Here is a 25,444-nt window from a genome sequence, read left to right on the forward strand (position 1 = left end):
GGCTATAGGACTGGGCTATAGGACGGTGCTATATGATAGGGACTGGGCTATATGATAGGGGCTGGGATATAGGACTGGGCTATAGGACGGTGCTATATGATAGGGACTGGGCTATATGATAGGGACTGGGCTATATGATAGGGACTGGGCTATATGATAGAGACTGGGCTATAGGACTGGGCTATAGGACGGTGCTATATGATAGGGACTGGGCTATATGATAGAGACTGGGCTATAGGACGGTGCTATATGATAGGGACTGGGCTATATGATAGGGACTGGGCTATAGGACTGGGCTATAGGACGGTGCTATATGATAGAGACTGGGCTATAGGACGGGCTATATGATAGGGACTGGGCTATAGGACTGGGACTGGGCTATAGGGCGGGGCTATATGATAGGGACTGGGCTATAGGACTGGGCTATAGGATGGGGCTATATGATAGGGGCTGGGCTATAGGACTGGGACTGGGCTATAGGATGGGGCTATATGATAGGGACTGGGCTAGAGCTCTGGGTGTTGGACTGTTGGGCTGTAGGGGACTAGGGCTTTGGGTGTTGGAGTGTGGCAGACTAGGGCTAGAGCTCTGGGTGTTAGACTGTGGGGGACTAGGGCTAGAGCTCTGGGTGTTAGACTGTGGGGGACTAGGACTAGAGCTCTGGGTGTTGGACTGTGGGGGACTAGGGCTAGAGCTCTGGGTGTTGGACTGTGGGGGACTAGGGCTAGAGCTCTGGGTGTTGACTGTGGGGGACTAGGGCTAGAGCTCTGGGTGTTGGACTGTGGGGGACTAGGGCTAGAGCTCTGGGTGTTGGACTGTGGGGGACTAGGGCTAGAGCTCTGGGTGTTGACTGTGGGGGACTAGGGCTAGAGCTCTGGGTGTTGGACTGTGGGGGACTAGGGCTAGCGCTCTGGGTGTTGGACTGTGGTGGACTAGGGCTAGAGCTCTGGGTGTTGGACTGTGGGGGACTAGGGCTAGAACTCTGGGTGTTGGACTGTGGGGGACTAGGGCTAGAGCTCTGGGTGTTGGACTGTGGGGGACTAGGGCTAGAGCTCTGGGTGTTGGACTGTGGGGGACTAGGGCTAGAGCTCTGGGTGTTGGACTGTGGGGGACTAGGGCTAGAGCTCTGGGTGTTGGACTGTGGGGGACTAGGGCTAGAGCTCTGGGTGTTGGACTGTGGGGGACTAGGGCTAGAGCTCTGGGTGTTGGACTGTGGGGGACTAGGGCTAGAGCTCTGGGTGTTGGACTGTGGGGGACTAGGGCTAGAGCTCTGGGTGTTGGACTGTGGGGGACTAGGGCTATAGCTCTGGGTGTTGGACTGTGGGGGACTAGGGCTAGAGCTCTGGGTGTTGGACTGTGGGGGACTAGGGCTAGAGCTCTGGGTGTTGGACTGTGGGGGACTAGGGCTAGAGCTCTGGGTGTTGGACTGTGGGGGACTAGGGCTAGAGCTCTGGGTGTTGGACTGTGGGGGACTAGGGCTAGAGCTCTGGGTGTTGGACTGTGGGGGACTAGGGCTAGAGCTCTGGGTGTTGGACTGTGGGGGACTAGGGCTAGAGCTCTGGGTGTTGGACTGTGGGGGACTAGGGCTAGAGCTCTGGGTGTTGGACTGTGGGGGACTAGGGCTAGAACTCTTGTGGTTTAAATGAAGCGTGTGAAGCAGTCAGCAGAAACAGCTTTAATAATTGACCAGTGCAAAGCTCCATCTGCCCAGGTGTCATCCCAGGCCCATCAACATCGACACACACACACACGCACACACAGGAACACACATCCCAACATTAGTAGTGCTAAAATATTTATCAGCCCGAGGTTTCAGCCTGGCCGCCCATTCTCTGAATGATGCGTCATGGGTAAATATGAGGCCTGCGGTGGCTAAAGCATACTAATAACTGCAGAAAACATCCATTACCACCAAGGGTGGGTGGGTGTGTGTGTGTGTGTGTGTGTGTGTGTGTGTGTGTGTGTGTGTGTGTGTGTGTGTGTGTGTGTGTGTGTGTGTGTGTGTGTGTGTGAATCCTCTCCATGGGTAAAGGGTTTACATGTAAAGTGGTTTGACCTACCAAACTACACCTTACACATTCTGCTGTACTCAGCACTTTACTACAACACTATCTGTTGTCTGATAATATAGTGTTTACTATTTATAATACATAAATATTTATAATACACAATGTTGTCTAGTAAACTGTGTGTGTGCGTGTGTGTGCATGCTACCTTGCCCAAGTTGTTGTGTTCCGCTGCGATCTCTCTGTAGAAGAAGTAGACATAGTTCCCATAATCCACTGCATGCAGGAAATGGGGCTCTGGAAGAGAGAGGGGACAGAGGTTTTGTGTTGTCACGTCTCTTTTTTTCTCTCCCTTGATTTCTACCTCTGTCTATACATAACTACCTCTGTCTCTCTCCGTTCTCCTTCCCTCTCCCTCCTTCCCTCACTTCTCTCTCTCTCTCTCTCTCTCTCTCTCTCTCTCCATCCATCCTTAATATTTCAGTGTTCCTGTAATAGCTGCGTGTAACAGAGTTGACCTAGATAGTGTGACAGGGCAGAGCTACAAGACGTCTTCGCAGGACATGGACAGAGTCTGCTGTCACCACACACTGCTGTGTTTACCTTTCAGCCATTTGGAGTCGTATTTGATGGTCCTGAGGGCCGAGCCGTCACCCATACTACGGTAGATCACTGCGTCGCTCGCCAGGAAGTCAGCAACCGTCGCCGAGTACAGCTTCCCATCTGAAACAACACACACACAGGTCAGACAAACACATTCCATTCTGTCATACTGGACATGTGGATCTAACACCCTGGTTCAAACTGTTTGTTTACAGACTGACTTATGAACCCTAGTTGCTATGGCCACAGTGTGTGTGTGTGTGTGTGGTCATACCAGCGAACAGAGCGACGTTGGTCTGCTTGGCGTCAAACGGGCATCGTGCCAGTCCGCTGATTTCCTCCCCGTCAAACTCCAGGTTATCCAGCTACACACACATGCACGCCGTTAACAAAGACACACAGATGGCATAGTAAACAATAGGTGCTTATGGAGGCAGAGCAGGAGGAAGAGAGAACGTTTCTTACCCTGTAGTACCGGCACATGGGGTTGAAGCCGTTTGTTCCACAGATGAACACCAGGTCATCATTTCTGGGAACCAGAACCTTGATGTAGTTATGACACTCATCCTGGAGGAGGGGAGAGAGAGAGAGAGAGAGACAGAGAGAGAGAGAGACAGAGAGAGAGAGAGACAGAGAGAGAGAGAGAGAGAGAGAGAGAGAGAGAGAGAGAGAGATCATATAATAAACCGTTTAGCTAGTAGCTATAATGGTCGCCATAGCCAGTAGCTATAATGGCAGCTATAGCCAGTAGCTATAATGGCAGATATAGCCAGTAGCTATAATGGTAGCTATAGCCAGTAGCTATAATGGTAGCTATAGCCAGTTGCTATAGCCAGTAGCTATAATGGTAGCTATAGCCAGTAGCTATAATGGTAGCTATAGCCAGTAGCTATAATGGTAGCTATAGCCAGTAGCTATAATGGTAGCTATAGCCAGTAGCTATAGCCAGTAGCTATAATGGCAGATATAGCCAGTAGCTATAATAGTAGCTATAGCCAGTAGCTATAATGGCAGATATAGCCAGTAGCTATAATGGTAGCTATGGCCAGTAGCTATAATGGTAGCTATGGCCAGTAGCTATAATGGTAGCTATAGCCAGTAGCTATAATGGCAGCTATAGCCAGTAGCTATAATGGCAGCTATAGCCAGTAGCTATAATGGCAGCTATAGCCAGTAGCTATAATGGCAGCTATAGCCAGTAGCTATAATGGCAGCTATAGCCAGTAGCTATAATGGCAGCTATAGCCAGTAGCTATAATGGCAGCTATAGCCAGTAGCTATAATGGCAGCTATAGCCAGTAGCTATAATGGCAGATATAGCCAGTAGCTATAATGGTAGCTATAGCCAGTAGCTATAATGGTAGCTATAGCCAGTAGCTATAATGGTAGCTATAGCCAGTAGCTATAATGGTAGCTATAGCCAGTAGCTATAATGATATAAGACATTATGAGGTGAGAAGTAAAGCCGAGAGTAGAGAGTCTATAGTAGTCAGTAGAAAGGCAGTGTATAGTAATTATAGAAACATAGTATATTAGTAAGTATAGTAAAGTCTTACTCTGTGTTTCCCCTTCATGGCACAGTTCTTTCTGTCTGCCTCGCCTGACCTCCATGTTAACTTCTGTAAACACACACACACACACACACACACACACACACACACACACACACACACACACACACACACACACACACACACACACACACACACACACACACACACACACACACACACACACACACACACATTCAGGCAAGCACAAACATACACACTTTAGCATTTGTGATTTCCCACACTGGACAACTTGTTAAAGCTGTTGATAAGTCATTGATAATAATCTGCAAAAAATGTCATGTCATTACATGAAGATGTAAGGGGGGATCATAGCTATATTCAATCAAATTCACGAGTTTATTTAAAACCTATGTTTAACCTTTTATCATGATTGGCGTCTTGACGGATTTGTCCAAAATCGTGTTACATAAAACATCACTTTTCTGACCTTGCATTTATGGCAGTGGAAGTTGTCGATATATCATATACAGTTGAAGTCAGAAGTTTACATACACCTTAGCCAAATACATTTAAACTCAGTTTTTCACAATTCCTGACATTTAATCCTAGTAAAAATTCCCTGTCTTAGGTCAGTTATCACCACTATTTTAAGAATGTGAAATGTCAGAAAATTGTAGAGAGAATGATTTATTTCAGCTTTTATTTCTTTCATCACATTCCCAGTGGGTCAGAAGTTTACATACACTCAATTAATATTTGGTAGCATTGCCTTTAAATTGTTTGACTTGGGTATAATGTTTTGGGTTGCCATCCACAAGCTTCCCACAATAAGTTGGGCGAATTTTGGCCCATTCCTCCTGACAGAGCTGGTGTAACTGAGTCAGGTTTGTAGGCCTACTTGCTCGCACACACTTTTTCAGTTCTGCCCACACATTTTCTATAGGATTGAGGTCAGGGCATTGTGATGGCCACTCCCAATACCTTGACTTTGTTGTCCTTAAGCCATTTTGCCACAACTTTGGAAGTATGCTTGGGGTCATTTGGAAGACCCATTTGCGACCAAGCTTTAACTTTCGGACTGATGTCTTGAAATGTTGCTTCAATATATCCACATAATTGTCCTTCCTCATGATGCCATCTATTTTGTGAAGTGCACCAGTCCCTCCTGCAGCAAAGCACCCCCACAACATGATGCTGCCTCTCCCGTGCTTCACGGTTGGGATGGTGTTCTTCGGCTTGCAGGCCTCCCCCTTTTTCCTCCAAACATAATGATGGTCATTATGGCCAAACAGTTCTATTTGTTTAATCAGACCAGAGGACATTTCTCCAAAAAGTACGATATTTTTCCGCATGTGCAGTTGCAAACCGTAGTCTGGCTTTTTTATGGCGGTTTAGGAGCAGTGGCTTCTTCCTTGCTGAGCAGCCTTTCAGGTTACGTCAATATAGGACTATTTTACTGTGGATATAGATACTGTTGTACCCGTTTCCTCCAGCATCTTCACAAGGTCAATTGCTGTAGTTCTGGGATTGATTTGCACTTTTCGCACCAAAGTACGTTCATCTCTAGGAGACAGAACGCGTCTCCTTCCTGACCGGTATGACAGCTGTGTGGTCCCATGGTGTTTATACTTGCGTACTATTGTTTGTACAGATGAACGTGGTATCTTCAATTGACTCCAATTGACTCAAATTATGTAAATTAGCCTATCAGAAGCTTCTAAAGCCATGACATCATTTTCTGGAATTTTCCAAGATGTTTAATAATAATCTGTCTGTAAACAATTGTTGGAAAAATTACTTGTGTCATGCACAAAGTAGATGTCCTAACCGACTTGCCAACACTATAGTTTGTTAACAAGAAATTTGTGGAGTGGTTGAAAAACGAGTTTCAATGACTCCAACCTAAGTGTATGTAAACTTCCCACTTCAACTGTATTAAGCAGTAATCAGTTCAGTTAGACATTGAACTTTAACCCTGTAAGAAACCTGGATCTAGCTGTTGGGCAGTTTTTTTTTTAAATCGAGATATCAGAAATGAGGTGTAACCATTTCTTGTCTCCTTATGTTACGGGGTGAAAACTGTTTTTATGGGCACACAAATCCAAAATAATGTATATGATTGCAAAAGTTAATGCTTCTAACCGAAAGAGTCACCTTACCTTGATACTTAAAACCTAAATTGATACTGTCATTAACATGGTTCTTCAATAATTATGCTTAATACTTGTTGGGTGCGCATTTGGTGTCCAGCTGATTAGGTACACCGTGATATTTTCACACATCATCATCTGATCCAGGAAGGAATTTTCTGAATGACAGTCAAGTGCTGAACGAACAGCTGTTGTGATAGAGCATGCAATGTAACAACAGCCCGAGTGCTGGAAAAATGAATATTTTGGGGTCTCATTCGTTACACCGGTGAAGAGTTGTTCCTGGATCCACGTTGGATCTAATATCCCTTGTGAATTGATGCTGATCATCTCTTGTTTTCTGCTTGATTTACAGCAGGGTCTCGTTAGATTTAACAGAGAAAACTTTTATGTAATGAGTTCATGTTTTCATATGTTTTGTGCCTCCGATTGGACATGGAGTCTACTGTGCGCAGCTGTGCGCAACACCAATGATATTCCTATGAATTATTCTGGATATAATGACAACAAATTACACAGCCTAGTGGCTTATTGACATTATGATCTGGTAATGAAATAACGTGACAAAGACAACAAAAAATTCTCCATGTTATACCTTCAATTTTAAACAATACAAGGGGCTTGAAGTAGCCTACTTGAAATAAAATTTGGAGCTCAGAAATTCAAGAACTGGAATAGGCCTACCTTGAAAATCAGACATTTCCTCAATTTGGTGCTTGAAAAGTATTTTTAATTATTGTAGCCCATTTATAAGTTCTCCTGCTCCCTTATAATTATCTGTGATTTCATTTTTGATCCGTTTTTGTGAGAGATGTGGCCACAGTTTCCCACGCTTCAATAGAATTCAATTGAAGGGTGTTGCAGTACTCTGTTGCGGTAAAACCATGTGCAGCTTCCCATACAAAGTCTTCCATTAAAAAAGGAACCTGTTTTTTGGTCACTTTCTCATTGTTAAACCAGGGATGGTGAGATTAATGCTACCGTTATTCATGGCTTTATTATGTATCCCTGCGTCAACCACATAGGCTACAGAAACATCTCCATGTATGCATCCAATCTATTTCATCTTTTTATTTTAGTTTCAAACCACTTTGAAATGTTGATCCCAATGTCACACATTGGCCCCATTATTTATAGAAAGAACCATTTCCCCTCTCATTTATAGCCTGTTAATTATGTGATTGATGAGGTCGTTTTTTCTACAGAAGACTTGTGTGTAACTCAGTGAGTAACTTGTGGTTAGACAGACAGACAGACAGACAGACAGACAGACAGACAGACAGACAGACAGACAGACAGACAGACAGACAGACAGACAGACAGACAGACAGACAGACAGACAGACAGACAGACAGACAGACAGACAGACAGACAGACAGACAGAGACTCAAAGACAGACAGACTTACCCTGTAGGGAATGATCTCATTCCTGTAGGATTCTCGGAGACTCACTAGATACACCTGGTCTCTGCCAGCGATGAACAGTGTATCCTGTATCTTGGTCATCAGTTGGAAGTCCAGTCTGTGTTGTGACTCGTTCCCCGACGGACGACCTCGGAACACTGGGTACTGCCGCGAGACTGAAACACACATACACACGTTAGATATCACACACGTGTAAGCTTTCAGAGTGCTACACACACACTGACTCTGAGGGCCACACACTATCAATCAGGTTATTGATTAAGCGTAAACATGTTGTGTGTTACAGCTTTATAGAAATCTCTCAGTAGTGTAATTCAGGCTGCTGATACAGCACGGTGGTGTGTGTGTGTGTGTGTGTGTGTGTGTGTGTGTGTGTGTGTGTGTGTGTGTGTGTGTGTGTGTGTGTGTGTGTGTGTGTGTGTGTGTGTGTGTGTGTGTGAGAGAGAGAGAGAGAGAGAGAGGGAGAGAGAGAGAGAGCGAGAGAGAGAGAGAGAGAGAGAGAGAGAGAGAGAGAGATGGTAGGCCAGGTCAGCAGTCTTTGTATTCCCTGTGTACATCACAGAGGAAGGGAATCTAGTTAATGCCTGAGCTGACGATGGACAGGATTGATTTTATACAGGGCATACTATGTCTGATCAGTCAGCACATTACATTACCATGAAGACCTTACAGTACACCATCAATACACTATTCACTGATACACATTACCATGAAGACCTTACAGTACACCATCAATACACTATTCACTGATACACATTACCATGAAGACCTTACAGTACACCATCAATACACTATTCACTGATACACATTACCATGAAGACCTTACAGTACACCATCAATACACTATTCACTGATACATGCAGGACAATGGGACACATAATTCAAGACAACAGGGTGCAGCATAAAAGTTGATTGGAAATTAAATTGTACTGAGACATGATGCTGCTGTCTTGTGAGTTAGACTAACCTGAGTGTGTGTGTACGTGCAGCGTGTATGTACTCACAGTGTGCATCAACAATGTCCAGGGGTATACTGTCCTCTGGGAAGCTGGCAGACAGGGTGTGTGTGGCTGTAGCTAGCAGTATGCTGAGCAGAAGACCTGCTCTCCAAACCATGACTGTTGCTGCTTTTGGTCTGAGACCACTCCTTCCTGCCTGGTTCTCACCCAACAAGATGTTACCTGGAAACACAGAGACGATCAGTCATGAAATACAGAAATACACACATGGTCAGGAAAGTCCAGAACTAACAGATTTCAGTATTGACACTAAATACCTATATATTCTAAATCGCCAAAGAAAATAATATTTTTCTCTGTCATTTCCTGTAATCGCTCTCTATATCTCTCTTACACATACACACACACTCCATTTTTCTCTCTGAACCTCTTTTACATGTAAACTGTTTTTACCAGGGTCTATTGTACCAGGGTCTATTGTACCAGGGTCTGTTGTACCAGGGTCTATTGTACCAGGGTCTATTGTACCAGGGACTATTGTACCAGGGACTATTGTACCAGGGACTATTGTACCAGGGACTATTGTACCAGGGTCTATTGTACCAGGGTCTATTGTACCAGGGTCTATTGTACCAGGGTCTATTGTACCAGGGACTATTGTACCAGGGTCTATTGTACCAGGGTCTATTGTACCAGGGTCTATTGTACCAGGGACTATTGTACCAGGGACTATTGTACCAGGGTCTGTTGTACCAGGGTCTGTTGTACCAGGGTCTATTGTACCAGGGTCTATTGTACCAGGGTCTATTGTACCAGGGTCTGTTGTACCAGGGTCTATTGTACCAGGGTCTGTTGTACCAGGGTCTATTGTACCAGGGTCTGTTGTACCAGGGACTATTGTACCAGGGTCTATTGTACCAGGGACTATTGTACCAGGGTCTGTTGTACCAGGGTCTATTGTACCAGGGTCTATTGTACCACGGTCTATTGTACCAGGGTCTGTTGTACCAGGGTCTGTTGTACCAGGGTCTGTTGTACCAGGGTCTATTGTACCAGGGTCTGTTGTACCAGGGTCTGTTGTACCAGGGTCTGTTGTACCAGGGTCTATTGTACCAGGGTCTATTGTAGATCACATGATTGAATGTTTAGTGGTTTCAAGTTGAGATCATTTATGACATGAGCAGTACCTCGGACGGCCTGATCAGCTACTGTGTGTGTGTGTGTGTGTGTGTGTGTGTGTGTGTGTGTGTGTGTGTGTGTGTGTGTGTGTGTGTGTGTGTGTGTGTGTGTGTGTGTGTGTGTGTGTGTGTGTGGGTGAGTGAGAGGCAGCAGCCCTTTAGAGACGGCGTGTGTGCATATTAATGAACGTCCAGTCAAATATTTATAAGACAAACAAATTATTCATGTGGACAGTCTGAACGGATATACACAATTTACCACTAGACAACACACACACACACACACACACAGGGAGATGGATTAGCCAGCAGCACACTGAGACACACACACACACACACACACACACACACACACACACACACACACACACACACACACACACACACACACACACACACACACACACACACACACACACACAGGGAGATGGATTAGCCAGCAGCACACTGAGACACACACACACACAAAAGTGTGCACACAAGCAGAGTATCCCAGAGTACCACTGATGAGCATGTCATCTCTTTGCGCACATGCACGCACACACGGCTACACACACACAAACCAGTATTGACACGTTTTCAATTAGCCCAAGGTCCACCTGCTTCAGAGCAGAGCTAGCTGGCAGCAGCCGGTGTGTCTGTCTGGCCAGCCCATTAGTATCTGATTGATCCAGTCAGGATGTATACCTCACTAGGCTTATATACATGTTCACCTATATGAACTATTATACTAACTACACCAGCCTCTATAGGTTAACACACCACTGCAGTTTACCTGTGGAACATTATATTATATCTTTAGATCTAAGGAATATTAGATGTCAGCACAGATGACCAATGAGAATGAGGATGTCTGCGGGGGGATCGGATGGAACAATCAACACACTGCAGGCTAAATCTACTCTCCCTGTCTAATACTGTTAGCTGGCTGAATACACACAGCCTTAGATCTATGGTATCTATCTGGCTGTTAAAGTGGCCTGAGGAGGGTTATATCAATGTGGTGATGACAGAGACAGAGAGAGACAGAGAGACAGAGAGAGTCAAACCAAGCAGTATGACTGGCAGTGATGCATCACCAGCCACTATGGAGGTACACAGGCACTACTGCTGGGATGAACCAGCCCAGTGCCAGCTGGCAGAGCAGATCTGCTCTTCTCTTCAATTAGTGGTTTTAGTGGAGAAATTAGAGTTCTGATGTTTCACCAATCAGAGCAGAAAGATCTCTCTGATGATCTAACACACATCGATGAGGCTGGCTACAGGATATCCCATACACACATGATTCACTGATCCATACCGAACAATTCATATAATCTATATAGAACGATTCACAGATCTATACCGAACGATTCATTGATCTGCAACTGTCAGCAATTTCATCCCTCACCCTAATCAGTGGAGAAGAGGAATTTATATAGTGGAGAAAGAGAGAAAAGTAGAGACAACTACATGGGGACATGCTGCTTTAGCTACTTAAAGGGGTAATGTGAGATATTGGCAATTAAGACCTTTTTCTACTTACCCAGAGTCAGATGAGTTCATGGGTACAATATGTATGTCTGCATGCAGTTTGAAGGAAGTTGAAGGTACAGTGCCTTCAGAAACTATCCACACCCTTTGACTTTTAAATTTTTTTGATGTGTTACAAAGTGGGATTAAAATGGATTTAATTGTCTTTTCTTTTTCAATTATCTACACAAAATACTCTGTAATGACAAAATGGAAGAAAATTCAACAACAAAAAAATCTATATATGGAAAATAAACCACTATTCAACCCCCTGAGTCAATACGTTAGAATCACATTTGATTACAGGTGTGAGTCTTCCTGGGTAAATCTCTAAGAGCTTTGCTCACCTGAATTGTACAATATTTGGCCATTATTCTTTAAAAAAATTATCACGTTGGTTCTTGATCATTGCTAGACAGATATTTTTAAGTTTTGCCATAGATTTTCAAGCCGATTTAAGTCAAAATTATAACTAGGTCACTTAGCAACATTCAATGTCATCTTGGTAAGCAACTCCAGTGTATATTTGGTCTTGTGTTTTAGGTAATTGTCCTGCTAAAAGGTGAATTTGTCTCCCAGTGTCTGTTGGAAAACAGACTGAATCAAGTTTTCCTCTATGATTTTGCCGGTGCTATTCAATTAATTTTTATCCTAAAAAACTCCCTAGTCCTTGCTGATGACATGCATACACATAACATGATGCAGCCACCACCATGCTTAAAAATATGACGAGTGGTAGTCAGTGATGTGTTAGATTTGCTCCAAACATAACACTTTGTATTCAAGACAAAAAGTTAATTTCTTTGCTATTTTTTTTTCCAGTATTACTTTAGTGCCCTACTGCCTATTCTGTACAGGCTTTCTTCTTTTCACTCTATCATTTATGTTACTATTGTGGAGTAACTACAATGTTGTTGATCCATCCTCCGTTATCTCATATCACAGACATTTTACACACTGTAACTGTTTTAAAGTCACCATTGGCCTCATGGTGAAATCCCTGAGCAGTTTCCTTCCCTGGTCTTTGTGGTTGAATCTGTGCTTGAAAATCACTGCTCGACTGAGGGACCTTACCTATAATTGTATGCAGGTGCGCATCTTTCACTGGGGACGGGGGGAATATGTCCCCTCCACATTCTGAAATTGCATTTTTGCCCCCCCCCCCTTTTATCATCACAAAAACGAGGCCGTGGTGTGCTCTAGGACCATGTGGATGCCTCTGAGAGGTCAGGTAGGCTTTTTGGAGTGTTTATCCGACTGGATAAAAAAAACACATTTAAAAAAAACACAAGTTATGTCCCCCCACTTCTAAAACCAAAGTTGCGCCCCTGATTGTATGTGTTGGGTACAGAGATGGGGTAGTCAGTTAAACACTATTATTGCACACCGAGTGAGTCCATACAACTTATTATGTGACTTGTTGAGTACATTTTTACTCTTGAACTTATTTAGGCTTGCCTTAACAAAATAGTTGAATACTTATTGACTCAAGACATTTCAGCTTTACCGTTTTTATTAATTTGTAAACATTTCTAAAAACATAACTCCACTTTGACATTATGGGGTATTTATTGTGTGTAGATCAGTGACAACAAATATCAAATTAACACATTTTAAATTCAGGCTGTAACACAACAAAATGTGGAAAAAGTCTAGGGCTGTGAATACTTTCTGAATGCACTGTAGTTTCACCAGTCATTGCTAACTAGCAGTCTACCAGAACAGCTAGCATGCTAGCTTAATTGCCCAAATCTGGAAATATCCCCGCTGCTGCTGTTACTCTCCCTGCAATCCAGACCTTCAAATCAATTCCAAAAAGTTGTCCTAGAGAAAACGTCTTGTTTCCAAATGGTTCTCGAGACAACAACTGATAATTAAATATCTAAGAATGAATATAGATACAATCAATAAAGTATAAACCCTGGGAAAATGATATGAACATTATAGAGCATTACTATACTGCCTCAGGGCTGCCTCAAGATACAACAAGGCTCCTTTCACAGGTTAATCATTTATTCACAGGTAAATCATTAATCTCCCTTGTTAAGGATTATTTTGATTTATTTTTCCTTTCTTTCTAACTCTCTTTTTCTCCCTTCATTCCCTATCCTTTCTCTTTTTCTCTCTCTTTCTTTTCTTTCAAGACTCTCTCTCTCTCGCTCTCTGTTATTGTGGAACACTTGGGCTGTAACTTCCCATGATGCCTAGCAGTGGAGTAGCAGTTTTTCCTGAGCAGCTCTAATGTAAAACAGAACAGAGAGGGAGAGGAAAGGGAGACATGGAGGGGTCAGCCTGCTAAAATTACCCTCAATCTGAGGCCAACCTAGCATGTTCCCTATTCACTATCCTATTCCTACCCTGCAGAGTGTTTGTGTGTGTATGTGGGGGGGGGGGGGGGGGGGGGCTCAACAGGCCCTGAGACGCAGGAATAGAGCTAGTCACGCAACTCTGTCCTGTTCAGCCTTCCCCCTCCTTCTCGCTCTTCTCTGTCTGTTATTACAGGCTTTTCAGTATCCTACAATCACTCTCCCACTGCTGAGGTTGTTGGCTCAGACTCACGCTGTTTAAACACCAAGAGGAGGGTGTGTGTGTGTGTGTGTGTGTGTGTGTGTGTGTGTGTGTGTGTGTGTGTGTGTGTGTGTGTGTGTGTGTGTATAGTGTGTGTGTATAGTGTGTGTGTGGCGGGGGTTGTTGGCTGGTTGTTTATTATTGGCAGGATCTGCACCAAGTTGCCTTACGAAGCTTGTTCTAGTTGCAGTGTTTCAATCACAAAACCTGACCAACACCTATATTGTGGTAAAGTTGCACAAGGTTAACAAAGAACTTACAGACTGGGAGCAGCAATCAGTGTGGACAGGACTTCCTCTCTCTGCATATATATATCAGTATCTGTCAAAGGTTTTACAACACCTACTCATTCAAGAGTTTTTCTTTCTTTTTTTCTATTTTCTACATTGTATAATAACAGTGAAGACATCAGAACTATGAAATATCACATATGGAATCATGTAGTAACCAAAAAAAGTGTTAAACAAATCAAAATATACACTGCTCAAAAAATAAAGGGAACACTTAAACAACACATCCTAGATCTGAATGAAAGAAATAATCTTATTAAATACTTTTTTCTTTACATAGTTGAATGTGCTGACAATAAAATCACAGAAAAATAATCAATGGAAATCCAATTTATCAACCCATGGAGGCCTGGATTTGGAGTCACACTCAAAATTAAAGTGGAAAACCACACAACAGGCTGATCCAACTTTGATGTAATGTCCTTAAAACAAGTCAAAATGAGGCTCAGTAGTGTGTGTGGCCTCCGCATGCCTGTATGACCTCCCTACAACGCCTGGGCATGCTCCTGATGAGGTGGCGGATGGTCTCCTGAGGGATCTCCTCCCAGACCTGGACTAAAGCATCCGCCAACTCCTGGACAGTCTGTGGTGCAACGTGGCGTTGGTGGATGGAGCGAGACATGATGTCCCAGATGTGCTCAATTGGATTCAGGTCTGGGGAATGGGCGGGCCAGTCCATAGCATCAATGCCTTCCTCTTGCAGGAACTGCTGACACACTCCAGCCACATGAGGTCTAGCATTGTCTTGCATTAGGAGGAACCCAGGGCCAACCGCACCAGCATATGGTCTCACAAGGAGTCTGAGGATCTCATCTCGGTACCTAATGGCAGTCAGGCTACCTCTGGCGAGCACATGGAGGGCTGTGCGGCCCCCCAAAGAAATGCCACCCCACACCATGACTGACCCACCGCCAAACCGGTCATGCTGGAGGATGTTGCAGGCAGCAGAACGTTCTCCACGGCGTCTCCAGACTCTGTCACGTCTGTCACGTGCTCAGTGTGAACCTGCTTTCATCTGTGAAGAGCACAGGGTGCCAGTGGCAAATTTGCCAATCTTGGTGTTCTCTGGCAAATGCCAAACGTCCTGCACGGTGTTGGGTTGTAAGCACAACCCCCACCTGTGGACGTCGGGCCCTCATACCACCCTCATGGAGTCTGTTTCTGACCGTTTGAGCAGACACATGCACATTTGTGGCCTGCTGGAGGTCATTTTGCAGGGCTCTGGCAGTGCTTCTCCTGCTCCTCCTTGCACAAAGGCTGCTGCTGGGTTGTTGCCCTCCTACGGCCTCCTCCACGTCTCCTGATGTACTGGCCTGTCTCCTGGTAGCGCCTCCATGCTCTGGACACTATGCTGACAGACACAGCAAACCTTCTTGCCACAGCTCGCATTGATGTGCCATCCTGGATGAGCTGCACTACTTGAGCCACTTGTGTGGGTTGTAGACTCCGTCTCATGTTACCACTACAGTGAAAGCACCGCGAGCATTCAAAAGTGACCAAAACATCAGCCAGGAAGCATAGGAACTGAGAAGTGGTCTGTGGTCCCCACCTGCAGAACCACTCCTTTATTGGGGGTGTCTTCCTAATTGCCTATAATTTCTACCTGTTGTCTTTTCCATTTGTACAACAGCATGTGAAATGTATTGTCAATCAGTGTTGCTTCCTAAGTGGACAGTTTGATTTCACAGAAGTGAGATTGACTTGGAGTTACATTGTGTTGTTTAAGTGTTCCCTTTATTTTTTTGAGCAGTGTATATTTTATATTTGAGATTCTTCAAAGTAGCCACCCTTTGCCTTGATGACAACTTTGCACACTCTTGGCATTCTGACAACCAGATTCATGAGGTAGTAACCTGGAATGCATTTCAATTAACAGGTGTGCCTTGTTCAAAGTGAATTTGTGGAATTTATTTTCTTGTTAATGTGTTTGAGCCTATCAGTTGTGTTGTGACAAGATAGGGCTATCTTCTGTATAGCACACCTATTCGGTAAAAGACCAAGTCCGTATAATGGCAAGAACAACTTAAATAAGCAAAGAGAAACGACAGTCCATCATTACTTTAAGACATGAAGGTCAGTCAATCCAGAAAATTTCAGTGCAGTTGCAAAAACCATCAAGCGCTATGATGAAACTGGCTCTCATGAGGACCGCCACAGGAAAGGAGGACCCAGAGTTACTCTGCTGCAGAGGATAAGTTCATTAGAGTTACCAGCCTCAGATTGCAGCCCAAATAAATGCTTTACAGAGTTCAAGTAACAGACACATCTCAACATCAACTGCGTGAATCAGGCCTTCGTGGTCGAATTGCTGCAAAGAAACCACTACTAAAGGACACCAATAAGAAGAAGAGACTTGCTTGGGCCAAGAAACATGAGCAATGGACGTTAGACCGATGGATATCTGTCCTTTGGTCTGATGAGTCCAAATTTGAGATTTTTGGTTCCAACCACAGTGTTTTTTATGAGACACAGAGCAGGTGAACGGATGATCTCTGCATGTATAGTTCCCACCGTGAAGCATGGAGGACGAGGTGTGATGCTGTGGGGGTGCTTTGGTGGTGACACTGTCTGTGATTTATTTAGAATTCAAGGCAAACTTAACCAGAATGGCTACCACAGAATTCTCCAGTGATATGCCATCCCATCTGGTTTGCTCTTAGTGGGACTATTATTTGTTTTCCAACAGGACAATGACCCAACACACTTCCAGGCTGTGTAAGGGCTATTTGACCAAGAAGGAGAGTGATGGAGTGCTGCATCAGATGACCTGCCCTCCACAATCACCCAACCTCAACCCAATTGAGAGAGTTTGGGATGAGTTGGACCGCAGAGTGAAATTGACAAGTGCTCAGGATATGTGTGAACTCCTTCAAGACTGTTGGAAAAGCATTCCAGGTGAAGCTGGTTGAGAGAATGTCAAGAGTGTGCAAAGCTTTCATCAAGGCAAAGGGTGGCTACTTTGCTAAAAATATATGTATTATTCTACAATGTAGAAAATAGTAAAAAATAAAGAAAACATGTTGAATGAGTAGGTGTGTCCAAACTTTTGACTGGTACTGTATATTTAGTCCAGCTTCTGTGATTGTTGGGCATACTGTATGTATAGTTATTTATCTTGCTCTCGTTTTCTCTGTCCATGTCCATCCATCTTTCTCTCTCCCTCCCCTCCCTCTCTCTATTCTCTCTCTCCCCTCCCTCTCTCTGTCTATTCTCTCTCTCTTCCCTCCCTCTCTCTTTCCATTCTCTCTCTCTTTCCATTCTCTCTCTCTTCCCTCCCTCTCTCTTTCCATTCTCTCTCTCTTCCCTCCCTCTCTCTTCCCTCCCTCTCTCTTCCCTCCCTCTCTCTTTCTATTCTCTCTCTCCCTCCCCTCCCGCTGTCCCATTCTGCCTGTAGAAACAACACCAGAGCAGTCTCCTCACCTGCAGGTCAGTACAACTGGGGCTGTGGAGGAATTGGCCCAATCAAGTGTGGTACACAATAAGACTGCAGTAATGTAACCCCCATGACCCCACCCTGTGTGTTGTTGTAAATACCCCTCCATCAGTATGACCAGGGTGAATAGAACACCACTGAACAATAGATGCCGCTCCAGGGGCAACTCTGTTTGTCACCCAGCCCTATGTTACACACACAAACACACACACACACACACACACACACACACACACACACACACACACACACACACACACACACACACACACACACACACACACACACACACACACACACACACACACACACACACACACACACACACACACACACACACTTGTTTTACTATACTTGTGGGGACCAAACAATTGATTCCCATTAAAAATCCTATTTTCCCTAACCTTTAAACACTTAACCCTAATCCCAAACCCTAATTCTAATCCTAAACCTAACCCCTAAACCTAAAATATATTTTTTCCTTGTGGGGCCATCGAATTGTCCCCACTTATCCAAAGTTGTATTGTTTTAATATCCTTGTGAGGGCTTCTGGTCTCCACAAGGATAGTAAAACCAAAAACACACAGCCACACACACACAACGTAGAGGAAATCAGATAACCTCAGTACAAACTGTAGTATTACTTCTACTGGATTTCACTGAATACAATTACATTTTACTTGTAGCATTCCCTGTGTGTGTGCAAGTGTCTGCCTGACTACGCTCGTGCATGTGTGTGTATGTGTGTTCAGCCATGCCAAATTGGATGTACTAAATAACTTTGTTGTCCTCATCAGGGCTTTGGGAAAGTAATCAGTTTGTGACCGAGCAGCCAGACGATTAGCAGACCTCCATCAGAGCAGACTAGAGAAACCATTACTGCTCCCTCTCCTTCACTTCAATAACAACATGAGCCAGTCATCTCAGTATTTACTGAGGATTACATCTGAAGAGCCTGACTTGTTGCTACAGAGAGTTGGCAGAGAAAGAAGGCTGTGCCACCTCACACCATCCCTCCCTCCTCTCTACTTCCCTCCTTTCCTCCCCCTTTCCTTCCCTTCGTGTGTAGAGGGTTATAAGAGGAGAAAGACAGTTGTCTCTCTCCTTCCCTCCTTTACTCTCTCTTTCCATATACCTTGGTAAGAGGGGGCTTGTAAGAGGAGAAAGGCTCCATGGTAGTTCAGCTGTAGTGAAACACAAAGGCCAGAGCTGCGGGTGTGACGGGAACAATAGAGGCATTGGGCTGGGCTGTACAATGGAGCTACCGCCCCTAACACTGTCCAACACTCTGGGGGTTAGTAGTAGTGGCCCTTCACTGGCCCAGCTCTCTGGGGGTTAGGGTTAGTAGTAGTGGCCCTTCACTGGCCCAACTCTCTGGGGGTTAGGGTTAGTAGTAGTGGCCCTTCACTGACCCAACTCTCTGGTGGTTAGGGTTAGTAGTAGTGGCCCTTCACTGTCCAACTCTCCGGTGGTTAGGGATAGTAGTAGTGGCCCTTCACTGGCCCAACTCTCTGGGGGTTAGGGTTAGTAGTAGTGGCCCTTCACTGTCCAACACTCTGGTGGTTAGGGATAGTAGTAGTGGCCCTTCACTGGCCCAACTCTCTGGGGGTTAGGGTTAGTAGCAGTGGCCCTTCACTGTCCAACTCTCTGGGGGTTAGGGTTAGTAGTAGTGGCCCTTCACTGGCCCAACTCTCTGGGGGTTAGGGTTAGTAGTAGTGGCCCTTCACTGGCCCAACTCTCTGGGGGTTAGGGTTAGTAGTAGTGGCCCTTCACTGTCCAACTCTCTGGGGGTTAGGGTTAGTAGTAGTGGCCCTTCACTGTCCAACTCTCTGGTGGTTAGGGTTAGTAGTAGTGGCCCTTCACTGGCCCAACTCTCTGGGGATTAGTAGTAGTGGCCCTTCACTGACTCAACTCTCTGGGGGTTAGGGTTAGTAGTAGTGGCCCTTCACTGACTCAACTCTCTGGTGGTTAGGGTTAGTAGTAGTGGCCCTTCACTGGCCCAACTCTATGGGGGTTAGGGTTAGTAGTAGTGGCCCTTCACTGTCCAACTCTCTGGGGGTTAGGGTTAGTAGTAGTGGCCCTTCACTGGCCCAACTCTCTGGGGGTTAGTAGTAGTGGCCCTTCACTGTCCAACTCTCTGGGGGTTAGGGTTAGTAGTAGTGGCCCTTCACTGGCCAACTCTCTGGGGGTTTGGGTTAGTAGTAGTGGCCCTTCACTTGCCCAACTCTCTGGGGGTTAGGGTTAGTAGTAGTGGCCCTTCACTGTCCAACTCTCTGGGGGTTAGGGTTAGTAGTAGTGGCCCTTCACTGGCCAACTCTCTGGGGGTTAGGGTTAGTAGGAGTGGCCCTTCACTGTCCAACTCTCTGGTGGTTAGGGTTAGTAGTAGTGGCCCTTCACTGTCCAACTCTCTGGTGGTTAGGGTTAGTAGTAGTGGCCCTTCACTGTCCAACTCTCGGGTGGTTAGGGTTAGTAGGAGTGGCCCTTCACTGGCTAACTCTCTGGGGGTTAGGGTTAGTAGTAGTGGCCCTTCACTGGCCCAACTCTCTGGGGGTTAGGGTTAGTAGGAGTGGCCCTTCACTGGCTAACTCTCTGGGGGTTAGGGTTAGTATTACTGGAGTTAACAAACATGATTGAAGGAGTTGAAGTTGGTTAATTTCATATTCAGCACAATATTACTTTGTAGGGAAACACCAGAGGGTGTTTGGTACTGGCGCAACACCAGAGTGGGTTTGGTACTGGCAACACCAGAGTGGTTTTGGTACTGGTAACACCAGAGTGGGTATGAGTCTGGCAACACCAGAGTGGGTATGAGTCTGGCAACACCAGAGTGGGTATGAGTCTGGCAACACCAGAGTGGGTATGAATCTGGCAACACCAGAGTGGGTTTGGTACTGGCAACACCAGAGTGGGTTTGGTACTGGCAACACCAGAGTGGTTTTGGTACTGGCAACACCAGAGTGGGTTTGGTACTGGCAACACCAGAGTGGGTTTGGTACTGGCAACACCAGAGTGGGTTTGGTACTGGCAACACCAGAGTGGGTTTGGTACTGGCAACACCAGAGTGGTTTTGGTACTGGTAACACCAGAGTGGGTATGAGTCTGGCAACACCAGAGTGGGTTTGGTACTGGCAACACCAGAGTGGGTTTGGTACTGGCAACACCAGAGTGGTTTTGGTACTGGTAACACCAGAGTGGGTATGAGTCTGGCAACACCAGAGTGGGTATGAGTCTGGCAACACCAGAGTGGGTTTGGTACTGGCAACACCAGAGTGGGTTTGGTACTGGCATCACCAGAGTGGATATGAGCCTGGCAACACCAGAGTGGATATGAGTCTGGCAACACCAGAGTGGGTATGAGTCTGGCAACACCAGAGTGGGTATGAATCTGGCAACACCAGAGTGGGTATGAGTCTGGCAACACCAGAGTGGGTTTGGTACTGGCAACACCAGAGTGGTTTTGGTACTGGTAACACCAGAGTGGGTATGAGTCTGGCAACACCAGAGTGGGTATGAGTCTGGCAACACCAGAGTGGGTATGAGTCTGGCAACACCAGAGTGGGTTTGGTACTGGCAACACCAGAGTGGGTATGAATCTGGCAACACCAGAGTGGGTATGAGTCTGGCAACACCAGAGTGGGTTTGGTACTGGCAACACCAGAGTGGTTTTGGTACTGGTAACACCAGAGTGGGTATGAGTCTGGCAACACCAGAGTGGGTATGAGTCTGGCAACACCAGAGTGGGTATGAGTCTGGCAACACCAGAGTGGGTTTGGTACTGGCAACACCAGAGTGGGTTTGGTACTGGCATCACCAGAGTGGATATGAGCCTGGCAACACCAGAGTGGATATGAGTCTGGCAACACCAGAGTGGGTATGAGTCTGGCAACACCAGAGTGGGTATGAGTCTGGCAACACCAGAGTGGGTTTGGTACTGGTAACACCAGAGTGGGTATGAGTCTGGCAACACCAGAGTGGGTATGAGTCTGGCAACACCAGAGTGGGTATGAGTCTGGCAACACCAGAGTGGGTTTGGTACTGGCAACACCAGAGTGGGTTTGGTACTGGCATCACCAGAGTGGATATGAGCCTGGCAACACCAGTGTTGTGGGTTTGGTTTGATACTCGCAACACCAGAGTTGTGGGTTTTGTACTGGCAACACCAGAGGGGGTTTGTACTGGCAACACCAGAGAGGGTTTGGTACTGGCAACACCAGAGTGGGTATGAGTCTAGCAACACCAGAGTGGGTTTGGTACTGGCAACACCAGAGGGTGTTTGGTACTCGCAACACCAGAGTTGTGGGTTTGGTACTGGCAACACAAGAGTGGATTTGGTACTGGCACAACAAACACCAGAGTGGGTTTGGTAGGCTATTGGCAACACCAGAGGGTGTTTGGTACTGGCAACACAAAAGTGGGTTTAGTACTGGCAACACCAGAGTGGGTTTGGTACTGGCGCAACCAACACCAGAGTGGGTTAGATTCCAGCGTGGGCCATATACTGAATATATGTGTTTACTTAATGTAAGTCAAGTTGCTGCTATATGCTAATTCAGCACCTACATATTCCTGAATATATTGATATATTGCTGGGTTTGACCAGGGTGAATGGGGGATCATTTTACTGGATTACTGTTACCCTTAAAACAAGGGTTTACAATTATATTCAACTTTCCATATCATTTCAGTCACAAAAAAGTCTAGTTCTTGTGATATTATGTGTGTCACATAATAATCAGAATGGCATCAACTATTTGCTCATTTTACCAAAAGAATTTGTCTAACTAAACGAGGCATGGCCCTCCTAAACACTACATACAGCGTGTGAATATTGACTTGAATAACTTCTCTTCCCGACACAGTCCTTCCACGGCTGTCATTCAATTAGCTGACTCTATTGCGCCGATTCGTTCATTCTCCCACGTTAACCCCTACACTACCGCACCCCAACTCCCCCTAACCTTAACCCATTCATCCTATCACTGGATTAGAACACAGATGTTCAGGGATCCAGAGCTGCGGGACAATCTGGCTATTTACCCTAGCGGACAGGGCAGGCTTTCTAGTGCCGGTGGACCCAAGCCACATCCCGGCTCCACAACACCTATTGTCCCGGCTGGGAGGGAACGCATTCAACATTGATCTGTGCTAACCTTTACACTCCACATGAAATGCGAAAGACAACAAAGACGTGAGGGAGAGCAGAGGAGTGACACACCAGTAATGGGGAGAGGAGAGAATTGATTGCTCCGCTAATGCATGGATGCAGGGATGGGCTCGGCGGCGGGCGCATTCTCTAAAAGCTCCCTGCCACGGCGGACGGAACGAAGGCTGATTAGTTCACAGCAGTGGCGGTTCTAGAGCATTTCAACTGGGGGGGCCAAGCTGGGGCCAGTTGTACTGTTAGAGGGGCCAGTTACATTAGACGTTATTGTTGTCATATTGTTTTCTTCACTGCATTGCAGGCATTAGCAGGCAAAAGACCATGTTCATAATCATCATCGTTGCCACTGTCTAATAATGGATGTAAAAAAAGAACGATCGCAAAAATTAGTTATGCAAAAATTATTTCATACTCCACATTTAGGGGGGCACAAAGGGGTCCAAAATTGTTGTCACAGGGGCACTGGCCCCCCTTGCCCCCCCCCCCCAGAACCGCCCCTGGTTCACAGGAAACACTGATTTATTTAGGCTAATCAACCATCCCTATTTACCAACATGTTTAGACGTGTATCTTACTAAAATACAATCTAACAACAACTGAAATGAACCATTGGATAACACGTATAGGTAGTCGCCTACCTATCCAACCTAACGCCAATAACTAATAAAACATCTCGTTTCACAATCACAATGAAGGTGCAATTTCGCTGGTCATGTTCTGTTGATCAGTACCAAAGTCCACTGTGTGAGAATGGGAAAGTTCACATCTTATTCCCATTGCTTACATGCCTATACACCGTAACGACCCCCCCAACACAATGTGAGAAACGCTTCCTGATCAACAATCAGGGCTCATCCATCTTATCTTATCTGCGCCACAGTATTAGAACAATAGTGAACTATTTTATTCTGTGTAAATATAATGATGTTTATCTGCTCATCTATCTATGAGAGGACAACAAACTAATTACGCTATTACTTTATTCACTCCAACAATAAAGTGCTGTTATCTGAAATCTATTGTGAATTCTGTACCAATCTCTATAGGACGAAAACTACAGCCAAACAAATGTAGTCTAGATAATTAACAGAAAGTCCAATGCCCAATTAGAAGAAAATATATTTTAACAAACCCATTTTACGCACTTTTCAAACGGTTTAACATGAACACTAATATCCTACCTTGTGGTTCCAAAATGATTCATGAAAGCGTATCGCAGATCTCCTTCGAATCCCAATGAAGGCTATATTCTCTATAACGTTCATCCATTATAATAATTCCATTTGGTGGAGTTATAAACGTATATAATTCCTTATTCCCAGGGCCATATGGTCTCCACACTTCTCTTTTCCAGTCGCGGACCGCGGACATGAATTCAGAGTCGCGGACTCCTCTCTCTCTCTCTCTCTGCGTCCTTGGGCCCGGCTCAATGCTCACTGATCTTCAAAGCTCAACCGTGATCAAATAGCGCTACAGTCCCCTCGTACCTTCATTCCCCACCCCCTTTGCTATTAACTTTAAAACCAGAGGGAAAACGTAAATAAGAGAAGTGCGCTTTCCGTTCAGCACTGAGCGCGCACATAGAACAAATCAGGCAAAAGAGATACAAGCAGAACGATAATGTTTCATAAACTATGATTATATAGGCTGCAGCCCATACGAAGAAAGCCCATGTATAAATAGCCCGGTCGACAACTATTTTTGTAGTATTCACCACTTGTGCAGGGCACCCCTACAAGCCGACTCAGTTTGCAACAAATACAACCTTTCCCCTTCAGTTTGCAAGGGCACTTTCGCTGCTCGTTGCTGATTTAAAGAATAAACTCACCTCATCGGGTATATATGTTTTGTCCTTTTTAGTTTCTATACAATCACAAAATCACGAATAGTCCAACTGGTTGCTGTTAGCTTGCAGTGGGCAGCCAGAAAAACAATCTAATGCACGGCAAATGGTGTAACTCGATCCATACTGAGTCAATCCATCACACAGCGCTCTGCCTGTCTTCCAATAGGCCGCGCTCTCGCTTCAGTCCCTCCCACATCTCTCTCCCTCTCCGCGTCTCTCTCTCCAGGGCTGTGGGTTTTGGCGACTCTCCCTCCCGACCGCTTTCTTTCCAACGAGAGAGAAAGAGAAAAGAAAGAGGAGAGGCCCCCACCTTCCCACATGACCCTGCCTTGCCCCCCCTCTCCTTTCTCCCATCCCCCACAGCCAGTAAGTGAAGCCCGTTGGTAAATCTTTTCAGCAGAATTGTTTTTGGAGGGGGAAAGGGGGACTTGCTGAGAAAGGAACTATCTTTAAACCATTTAACTCCAGTCTGCTATACTGGACTGCAGCTAGCCTAATGCTATGACTTTTATACACCAACTTGCAGTTGTTGAATGCAATAGACCAAATGCATTTTTATGTATGAAACTTAGACATCGTTTTTCATGCACTTTACCCATGTGTACCCTTTCTGCCATTCCACAAATGGATCCCACAGTAAATCTGTGCATCACGCAACGATCCTGATGGATTTCAACGTTTTTCTTTAACACACCAGTAAGTAATGCCCTGATCTAACAACAATACACACACACACACACAAATGCAGAGCCCAGCGCTGCACTGAACTGAACAATTTGTATGGCCTATGGTAATAAAT

At 45.3% G+C, this 25,444-nt stretch overlaps 1 protein-coding gene across 6 annotated transcripts in view; it reads right to left on the reverse strand.

Moving 5' to 3' along the window:
- Nucleotides 1–25,444, reverse strand: part of LOC106587727 (semaphorin-6D) — a 259,286-nt gene that overhangs the window by 21,269 nt on the left and 212,573 nt on the right. For 4 of the 6 annotated variants that reach the window (XM_082969637.1, XM_082969641.1, XM_082969640.1 and 1 more), the window contains exons 4-10: nt 8,703–8,879; nt 7,681–7,853; nt 4,166–4,228; nt 3,075–3,176; nt 2,884–2,974; nt 2,610–2,729; nt 2,215–2,303 (exon numbers count right to left, since the gene is read on the reverse strand). In XM_082969637.1, coding sequence (XP_082825763.1) covers nt 2,215–2,303; nt 2,610–2,729; nt 2,884–2,974; nt 3,075–3,176; nt 4,166–4,228; nt 7,681–7,853; nt 8,703–8,879 — 815 coding nt within the window. Of the gene's footprint in view, nt 1–2,214; nt 2,304–2,609; nt 2,730–2,883; nt 2,975–3,074; nt 3,177–4,165; nt 4,229–7,680; nt 7,854–8,702; nt 8,880–23,980; nt 24,607–24,627; nt 24,897–25,444 lie in introns of those variants that run through there. The other 2 variants (XM_082969638.1, XM_082969639.1) reach the window with 2 other exon arrangements.

Source organism: Salmo salar, chromosome 26, assembly GCF_965601325.2.
Source record: "Salmo salar chromosome 26, fSalSal1, whole genome shotgun sequence".
NCBI classification, from domain to species: Eukaryota; Metazoa; Chordata; class Actinopteri; order Salmoniformes; family Salmonidae; genus Salmo; species Salmo salar.